This window comes from Toxotes jaculatrix, chromosome 7 (assembly GCF_017976425.1).
Source record: "Toxotes jaculatrix isolate fToxJac2 chromosome 7, fToxJac2.pri, whole genome shotgun sequence".
Lineage (NCBI taxonomy): Eukaryota > Metazoa > Chordata > Actinopteri > Toxotidae > Toxotes > Toxotes jaculatrix.
Window position 1 is genome coordinate 10,792,477 of NC_054400.1, and position 10,712 is coordinate 10,803,188.

General features: G+C 40.7%; 1 protein-coding gene across 2 annotated transcripts in view; it reads right to left on the bottom strand.

Annotated features, from left to right (window-relative positions):
- Positions 1-9,479, bottom strand: part of dock8 (dedicator of cytokinesis 8) — a 50,785-nt gene extending 41,306 nt beyond the window's left edge. For both annotated transcript variants that reach the window (XM_041041587.1, XM_041041586.1), the window contains exons 1-2: positions 9,310-9,479; positions 289-388 (exon numbers count right to left, since the gene is read on the bottom strand). In XM_041041587.1, the coding sequence (XP_040897521.1) occupies positions 289-388; positions 9,310-9,362 (153 nt within the window). In that variant the 5' untranslated portion in view covers positions 9,363-9,479. The remainder of the gene's footprint in view (positions 1-288; positions 389-9,309) is intronic.
- Positions 9,480-10,712: the final 1,233 nt, after the last annotated feature.

A 10,712-nucleotide genomic window follows, 5' to 3' on the forward strand; every position in this document is an offset into this window, starting at 1 on the left:
TGAAGTGACACTATAGGTGCAAAATTAATTTTTAGACTCATCTACTTAAACACACTTAACATATGTGACAGATGGCTAAGTAAATATATACATAAAAGGAATGTATTGCCGTTCTTGAACCTGCCTGCAGTTAGTGGTACATGTTAGCTCAAATGCAAATAAGTAATAACCTCTCCCGTTTAGGCAGCTGTGAATCAATCAAAGGTAAATATGACGGATAATACAGCAAACACTTGCCAGATAAAAAATGGCTGAATTGCAAAATCTTTTCACAAAAAGGAAACTCACCACAGTGAGGCACACTGAGGCAGAAGCGTTAGAGTTGCTTCGGTTGTGATAAGAGCCATAGTTTCCACCGAAGTGTCGTCTGATCTCTGCAGAGGAGTGCCTGGAACACATGGAACACACGTACATTTCATAAGGTTTCGTGTTAAGGAGACAAAATAATAGTTGATACACCAGTACGCCATAGTCATGAGTATATGCGAAAGTTAATATTTGTATATAAAACAGACAGTGAAAACTTCCACAGCCTCATGTAAAACTTTAACCTGTGTACAGCTCCACCAGCATTCACAGTTTATCTTAATAAGAGATGCAACAGCAATTCCACTATTGTTTCCACTTGCATTAGCATGAATTGGTCAGCCATGATGATTCCATTCAAACTATTGTTCACTCTCTACAGAGGCACATCTCCGCTGGCTGTGTAAAGGCTTTGTCATGCTGGCAGCCATACAGACAGTAGAATAAATATTGTGTCCTGATTTAAGGGTCAGACTGAGCAGGAAATCAACATGACATAGGAATGGAGTAGTATTCAAATATACTGGGTATATGGGCTTAGTGTATATGTGTGTTTGCGTGTAGCTTTCTCCAAAAAGAGTGGAGAAAAGAGAATGACAAGAAAAGAGCCAGTGTCCCAATTTGTTGCACACATTTCATCTCCATGTGACGCAGAGCTAATGCACTGTCTGTTTCTTTGTAATTAATCTACCATATCATTGGACCCCAACCAGACCATGCAAGACAACTGCTTTATTCAATGCAGCTCAATAATGGAAGGCCAGTTTTGTGTACATAAACATTAGCATGTTTGTATAGTATGTGTGTGAGTGCACGCTTGCTAGTATATGACGTTGAAATTGCTCTTTTTTTATGTATTTTTGCTTGTGTGAGTGTCAGAAAGAATTTATTGCAACATTGCTACACAGTGCAGAGTTAGAGGGCAAAGACTCCCAACTGTTTCCCCTGTGGTCAATCTCATGGGTTCATTAAGTCCCCGAGGCCATTGTTCCATCAGTCCTGTTACTAATTACCACCACAAACCCATAAACACCATTGCAATGGAGGAATGCAGCATGTCAAAACCACTGAGGCTGCAGAGTCATGAAGGATGCAAAATCTGTGAGGCAGCCTCATGAAAACTAATATCAATGATGTTCTGCAGTGACATTGTATCACCAAGCCAGCTCATGTCTCAAGAATCAAGAAAAGCTGAAAGGAATGTCGACATATGCACTTCTGACATTTCCACAGTTCACTTTTAAAGGCTTCAGTAAAGACTACATCTGTACCTACTCCAATCATGCTGTCCATAACACTTTCCCCTCCTTTCTATCAATCATGTCAACACAATAATGGCGTGCCACGGGAAGGCTAAGGCATGGGTGGGAGAACAGTATACAAATTTACACAGAGAGCAAAGTCCAGCAGCGCAGCACTATTTTATTTAAACACAGCTCACTTTCAGAAAAGATCACAAAATATTTCATGTAAGGATGCAGAAATAAATGTCTGCAAATAGTCTACCAAAAAGAGAAAAAAAAATCAGATGAAGCATATTACTATTAATGATTTCTACAATGAGCTGCCACACACACACGCAGACACACACACACATACACATACTTATGTATGTCTGGCCATATCAACTTTTACTCTTTTATCACCAGTGACAACAGCGACGTTGTGTAATTCTTACTTGTGTAAAAGCCACTATAAACTGACACACTAATATTTAACCCTTATTCACCTCAGAAAGCGGCATACAGCTTACGGTGTACAAAGGTGTACGCACATATCATATAAATACTCACACCTGAGAGCGGCTCAGGACAGCCACAATCCTTAAGGTTTATTCGGGCAGTACGTTTGTCCCTTGCACAACAGCACAGTGGCTGTCGAGGGATCTCACAAACACACCCCACCTTGCAAACAAAAATCAACAAACCTAAGTTTCTCAACCCGCCCACTTTTTACACTACTAATGTTTAAAAGGAATGTGCTGAGTTACTCTTCTTGCATTGCAGCGTGTCAAATTGCATAAGCCAGTGGAGCTTAAAGTGGCTGTAGGTAATAAACTAAAGCTCCAGAATGCTTTCAGTTCAACACAACAAGGAATGACACTCCTCACGGATCCACCTCCCCAGGTATTTGGGGGGGGGGGGGGGGTTGTTGACAAAACAGTTATGACTTCTGTATTAGATGTCTCCTCTTTAGTCAGATTGCTTTTAGCATGTTTATGATTTCTCCCACATGTAGGAGACCTTTTCGGCATGGTTGGCCTGGGAGTCTCCTGAAGCGGCAGTTTCCTCCATGAGGTGGCTGAGGCCAGTCTTACAGATAAGAGATAAACTGGTTGAGGTGGTTCAGGCATCTGATCAGAATGCTTCCTGGGCACCTTACACTGGAAGGCCGGTTTTCTCGGCTCGTCTAACTAGCAGGAGGCCACCTAAGGACACCATGGGGTAGACCCTGAACACGCTGGACAGACTACATATCTTGTGTTGCCTGGGAATACCTCAGGCAACATAAGAAACTGAAAAGCGCTGCTGGAAAGAGGGACACCTGGACTACCTTGCTTAACTTGCTGCCACCATGATCCAACCCTAGTGGCAGAAAATGGATGGATGGATGATTCAAGCATATATCCCTTCAACATGAGAATGTGTTACTACCGAGATTTATGTGATTCTGATTCTAGTTTAAATAGCACAAGAAACAGGACTAGAATAGTCTTTACAAGATTAGTCTTTGCAAGAAAACAAAAAAAGAAAAAAAAATTGAGCAAACAAGAATGCAATTTTTTGCCCAAGGGTACATTTTTTGGTGGGTGTATTAAGCTTGTACCCAAGGCAATTTAAACCCTGTAAAACCTTCTCATAACTTGACTTCTAAAGAGACATGCCCTACCCTGTGTACAGACTGAGGCCATAACCACTTCACCACTAATATGTACCCTCCCTCTATATCTTTCATTGCCATTGGAGAGACAAAGCTTATGTATACAAACCCATACTATTACAGAGCATACACTGTATCTTGAGTATCATATACATACATGCATTCTCATACGCATGCACACGTGGGATTGCTTACTCGCATACACTGACACACATGCAAGGCCCGTCTATAAAAAGACCAGGCAAGTAAAACAGTAATCAGCTCTTGCCAGCAGAGCCAAGCAGGCATTATTTTACCACTAGTAGACAAACAGCTTGTCACAGCAGACAGCATCTGTCATTCTCTTTAAAGGGGCTTGTGTCTTGGCATCTTTTGTTATATAAAACCAAAGCTGTTCTTCTCAGGAAGACAAAATTCAGGGTTTTGGATTTTGGTCATTTAGGCAAAATAATACCAAAAGCAGCTTCTGTCATCAGCACAGTAGAAACAGATGTCTTGATTATTACTTTTTACTGAAACCACCAAGACACAAAGACTGATGAATTCTTGAAATGGTTCGACCCAAAGACATCACTTCAAAGGGACAAATTCTTGTCAACAATAATAGAGAGAGTTCAGAGAAATAGTTACACCACCTTTGTTAAACTGGGACTGCCAATGTCTATAAAAAAGCTGTTATTGAAGTTGACTGCTTTGGTCTTGAAAGCAGCTTCTGAGGTTTTGGAAGCCCATCAGGACACTGGGTTCCAGGTCTGAGATCTCTGACAATGACCATAGTGGCATTTCCCCACATTATTCACCACTGCTCTTTCAATTTGATGATGTCATCTTAAAATAAATATGAACAAAGCCACATCAGCAAATTAGCTGATGCTGCAACTCCATTGAGCAATGCATAAGAAACACCAAAGCCTCTTAAATGTGAAGTTCCAACGGAAGGATGAGCCACGGCCAAAAATCACTCCCTGGTTGACCTGTCTCTGCTCCTCGTGTTTCTCAGAATTAGATTTTATCTATGGTGGCAGCTTGGGAGTATGGTATTATTATTAAATAATACTATATATAAGGTGCTACCACTGCAAGTATTTCAATTGCCAAATACTTTGTTTTTATACACTCAGAATTGGGACACTGTAAGGACTGCTTTTCAGAAAGAGCCAGTCATCTGCTGGCTGTAGTGCCACCGTGATCCTAACATCACCTTAGTCATGGTGAGAGTCCAACTTACACAAATAATCGTGTCAGACAAACTACTTAAACATGTGTGTGATATGGGTGTCCCACAAACACCTCCTCAAAAAATCATTAAGCAGTCTCTGCAATCACTGAAATACACTTCACAATAAGGTCACGGTAGAAATGGAATCTGATCACTGTCATGCTACATGCATACACAGTGTTACAGTATCCAGGTTACCACAGTGCATGTGGACACATCTGATTTCCTATGTAAGCTGATACCTCTGAGTAGCAAGACTTCTTGTGTGCATGTAAACACACTGATTATAACTATCATGACATGCGTCAAGGCCTTGAGATCAAGCTAAACCACAGAAAGTCAATTGCAAAATGTCAATAAATGTTTATCTGGGATGGAGCGTTTGGATTGTTACTGAAAGAGAACTCTCCTCACTGAACACAAAGCCTGTAACAATAATTACCACTTTCCTTTGTCTTTTTTCATGAGATATATTTAGAATAGGTAATCAGCACTGATGAGGATGGCACTCTAAAACAGCTGCTCCCAGGGAGTCGATGCAGATCAGAGAATTACAGCTGACAGTAAACTCCAGTTATAAACCAGAGCTGATGACAGATTAAGCACACTGTTAAAACGCACCAAGACTCAGCACATTTTCCTCAGCACCACTATCCTGTTGTCTGTTAGCAAAAGAGCCAAAACCATATCATAAACCATAGTGCAGCATCTAAAGCATTACTATGTCATGCCATAGAACTGTTTTGTAGAGTAATCAATCATTAATCAACTTAAACAATTTAATAATTGGAGGAATCCGATTAGTTTGTTTAGTACTAGACGCTGTTTTGGAAGTAGATACTAACATGTTAGATCAACCAGATTTTGATAACACTGTACAATGATGTCAATAGTTGTCAGTGATATTGTTATAACCTCTTGCGTCCATTGTCCCACTACGCTAAATAGGTCACCCTGTAAAAGAAAAAGAAGCTATCTCTTATTCATAGACAGAAAGACAAAATTCTTTTTATAATTAATCAGAATAAAATAACTTTTATTAAAGCAACTTTCTGAGTGACCCCATTATTTCAACTATCTATGAGCTCTGTTAAATATGCCTCTAATCTGTCACCAGTGCTGTTAGACGTCAAGTTACTGAGAGTCACTTAAAGTGAATACTAGATGATGTCTGCCATTTTTGATCCTGTGGCATTATAATTACATTAGATCATGAAAGAGAAATATTTCTTAAGATGAGTACCTGCGCAAAAAAAGCTGGGCATTTTCTGGGAGGTCTCAGGACTCACACCCAAGTTAAGAAATCTCACTGTGGGTTCCAGAGTGGAAACCCTTTATCATCCCCTCCCTATAGAAAGAGGTTGGCCCCATTTTGTTATGTCGTGCTGTCTATAGCAGGCCTGTACTTGCTGTGTGTGCATATGGTGTGTTCCTGTCAGCATTTCTGTAATCATTGGCCAAGCATTCCTCAAATTGAGTCCGGCTCTAAAACTGCACTATCACAGCTTCTCTCGGCTACAGTTCTTATCAATAGGCTCTCCACACAGACATATCTATAATTCTACTCATGATTATCTGTATTTACTCCCCGTGCGACTCCCACCAGGCATGCTGCTCAGCTAGACAGTCTATAATTATCCCTGTTATCATCATTATTATCAAGTCAATCCACTAGAGGTGGGAGACTCCTTTAGCTTGTATGTTAAAGACTAAAAAAAAGTCTTTCCTCCTTCATCTGAGCCAAAGCGGAAACACAGGAAAACAGAGAGTGATGTGGTGTACATGACAAGAGGAGGAAAGGAAAGCAGACCAAAGGGATGCCCCCACTGTGTGTCTCATACTATCATATGTCTCCAGACTTAATGGGTCCTACCGCTATCAGCACCATCACAGCTCAGCTTCCTGTCAAAGGGAGGCACACACAAACACAGCAGTCATTTGGCAGGACTCAGGTCACAGGCAGCTCCAAGCAAGAAAAAGTGACCAAAGGAAACTTTAAATACAACTTTCAGAATTTGAAAGCTTTAACCAGAGGGTGAGTCATTTACCCAAAGTTTTTTTTTTAGGAAGGTGTGTGTCTATTTGACACTGTACCCACCCCATAACTCAATGGCCCACCAACAGCCACGAGGGTTAACAGATGTCATGAACCAGAGCCCAGAGGAAATCAGATGCAACTCAATCCAGATCCCCCTGCCACTTAAGAGCACTGAAGAACAGAGGCCCCACGGTCACAGCTGTCCTCACACCTGTCACCATATGCTCATAAGAAACATCGCATTCAGTGGTAAAATATCAAGTATTCATCTTCCTTCGATCTACTCGCCAAAGCTGAACACTGTGCTACCCTATGATTTTATGTTAGCTTTTTGCATTCATATACTTGTTTTCCATTCCCCTTTTTAGGCGCTCATGAAGAAATACACATTTCCTGATTTAAAACTGCCATGAGCAAAAAGCGAAGTGAAACTAGAGCCACACAATGTCCACAGTGTGCAGGATTTCCCTCACACTCCATCCTGATAGAGAGATCTAGAGAGGAAGTTTATGAGAACATATGGGGCTTTTAGGGGTTGATAAATGAACATTGCTTCTTTAAATCTGATATAACTAATGCACCACTGCAAACATTATGCATTATCTTATATGATGTGTGGCAGTTAACAGGTTTTTCAGCATGCCGTACACAGCATACTTGAGTTTCACCCTGTGACCAATGTTCCTCTTTGTGCATGTGGTTAGTTTGTCTGTCTTTTGTTGCACGATTTTCTTAGTTGTTCCCCTTGACATAAGACGTGATTTTGTAGTTTGTTGACCAATGCACGGACAATTGAAGTCACACATTCTCTTTGAAATCGTGCACATGATTCAAATCATATGATGTATATGATTTAGCAACATTAAATAAATTTTATATAATGTAGCTACTACCTGAAACTAACAACATTTCAGGTTGTCATTTATTATGTGCTTTGTTTTTGCTTTTTATGTATGGTTATATTATGTGCAGCACATATAGTAGATACACAACATAACTAAAAGGATGGGTCATTACACTGGTAGTGTAAGCTATAAAAAAGATCAGACAGTCAGTACTTTGATATGTCTACTGACAACAAGTGTCAATCTTAAACCCTTAGGTCCCTCCTCATTTTCTGTCACCTCTCCACTGTCATAATAAAGGAAAAAAATGCTTCCTTCCTTCAAAATCACATATGTCAAAGTACTGACTGACTGACTGATCTCTTATATAATATTCATTCAGTGTTGCTGAATCAAAATCAAAAGATGTCATATTAAAACCCACAGAATTCCCACAGTAAAACTCAAAACCAGCTTGAAAAGTGACTTGTCAGTGAGTGTGGATTGTGTCTCCTGCATCATCACTTACTGGCTGTGCTGGTTAACACAATGAAACGACACATTCCACAACACCGTGTTTTCCTACAGTACAGCATCTTCTAACCAGCCCCTCTGCTGGCTCATCACTGGATTCAGGCTGTGACCCAAGATCCCTCACATCCCTCAGCAGCTGAGCTCAGCTCTGCACAGGCACAGCACAGCAAGTATCCATAATTTCTCCTGGCTAATAAAAAAAAAGGATTGTACTTCTGCTGAGGAAGACAGGATTTCACACTCACAAAAATGTGTAAAACAATAGAAGGCTTTGGACTAAAGATGAAATAATTATGAGTTTAACTGATTGGACAACAGATAGGAAATTAACATTTTTTTCTTTGTTTTCTGTCATTGTAAATTGCATATCTCTAGGTTTCAGATTGTTGATGGGATGAAACAGGTAACTAGCGGACATCGCCTAAGGTACTGTGATTGGCACTGAATCAGTGGTGATTCATTCAAGTTCCTTATGTAATAAAATAAATCATAAAACTTTATCTTGCTTTTTCATCCAAGTTACAAAGTTTCAGATGGTATACTTAGGATGACTTTTAAAAGTTGCAGAAGAAAAAACAACTGATTTATGTGCCACAGAACTTTAAAGAGGGGCTCAACTGGGATTTAAAAATGCTGCAATACAATATAACCAAATGCGAGGGTAAACAGTTTGCCTCCTTATCATCCACTGTCCAAAGTTTGACCAAAACTAATCATCCTCTCTGCCCTTATCCACTTCCAATGTAAATGAACCCCAGTGCACAAGCTGCTGCAACATGACGTTCAAAATGTGCAACGAGCCACTGAGTTTGACCTGCACTGCTGTTACAAGAGGAGCCCTGGAGAAACCTCATATGCCTGTGCTGCAAAGGACATATTAGTGTTTGTTTTAATGAGCTGTACTACAGAAGAGGCATGGTACACAATGGACTTCCATGTACATACTTCCTCCACACCTGGCCAAAGTCACAGCGGGAACTATGACCACATCCCTCCTCATTTATAGCAGCTCTATGGACTAGTCAGACCTTACACACCACAGGAAATGATCATATTAGAAACACTAGATATAGAATCAGCATCCTCATGAGGAGGAAATGACACTGATATGGTACAAGTTTGTCAGCTTAGTGTAGACTAGCATTGTTTCTCCACTTCAGACTATTACCTTAGAAAAATAATGAGCCTACAAGAGAGAAACTTTTATGTTCATGATTGACCACATGGCAAAGTCCTTGGCTGTTTTTAGTCCTCCAGGCTGCCTTTCTTTCCTCCCCGGGACAGACTGAACTAACCTGCAGCATTAACATTCACAACATGTGGCTGCCTGCTCCACTGTGGAATCCCTTCCAACTGTCAAGGCAGAGCTCCTCTCCCAGATCTCTGGGGAGGTACCACGAGTTCACCTTCGCTCCTAAACTAAACCTGACACCAAAACAACCGCAGCTCCCAATGAAAGATAGTTTTGTTTTGTTGTTGTTGTTGTTGTGGGGTGTTTTTTTTTTTACCTGTTGATTTTCAGAGCGAAAGCCCGTCGCTCTGCGCTGCCCAGAGAAGCCATGTCCGAAGTCCAGTTCAGCGGCGCTGTCTTTGGTGTTTTCCTGCGGTCTCGCCGCCTCGCTGTCACGGACACACCGCTCCCTCCCCTCGCTACAGCTCAACTGTCATGTCAACACTCATCTTGGTTGTGGCGGCAGCAGCTTTACTGGGTGTAAACTTCCGCATTTGGCTTGATCCATCCCGTTAAGAGAAAGAGAGAGCGCGAGAGAAAGAGGGAGAGAGACAGAGAGGCAGACATCGGCGGGGGGAAGGTGGGAGGGAATGATGGGACGGGCTGGATGAGACGCGCGCGCTCCCCTCGCTGTTTTTGATAGTTTGACAAGAAGTCTTTTGTTTTTGTGTGTTTATTTATTTATTTATTTTTTAAATATTTTCTAAACATTGAATATTTACATTTGTAGTTTCCTTGTTATAATGGTAAAATTATTTCTGCACAAGCGAAGAGTACTAAAGGAAGTGCCACCTGCTAAACTGCTAAAATAAATAAATTAACATTATATTGCTATACTTTATTTGAATTCTACTTTATATGTAGAGTATGTGCCTCTGCCTCTTTCCCCTCATTTTTACAGATGTTCACTGTTTTTACTGTCTGGTATTATTTATTTTTAACTTGAATTTGTTTTCCTAAACAGTCATACCTTTTATTTTATCATAATTTACACCAGTGATATCATGTTTTACACTGTTGTACTGAATCATCTGTTTCTCTGTCTGTGCAGTTGTCCTGTTCCTCAGAATCTCAGTTTGCCGCCCTTCCTCACTGTTTTGAGTGTGGAGGGGGGCCTTAGTGAAACCAAAGAGAGAAACCAAAACCAATCTCTGATGAGTGAAAATGAAATACTCATAATAGTACAGGACAAGGAGATCAGTTCTGCCTGAACTTCAAATTTTCCTCCATGAAGAAACACGTTTTCGTGATGTCTTGCCCCTGTCCTTCTCAGGAACACTGAGAAAGGGGCAATGTCAAAACATTCCTTTAAAATGGACATTTCACTGGTTTTACATATCAAGGCCAGTTTGATGTGTAGCCACCTTCGGCTTTGAAAAGTAAAGTCCCATGTGGCTCTGGAGGGAGCGTTCTAAAATTTGAGATAACAGCCTTTGTGACTATCAGGGCTATTTCAGCTACATTTTTTCAAACTAAAAGCCTGGGTTACAACCAGAGGGCAGAGATTTTAATGTTGCAGTCAGACCAGTTTTTGCCAAGTGAAATTCACCTTGGCACTGTGGTTAAAAGCAGGTCGGGTAGAGTATAAACTGTGGGAGCTAGCAAGGCTGGAAGTGTGGCAATGTCATAGCACAAACTGTAAATTAAACAGCTTCTTATCACACACTTAATTGTCATAGC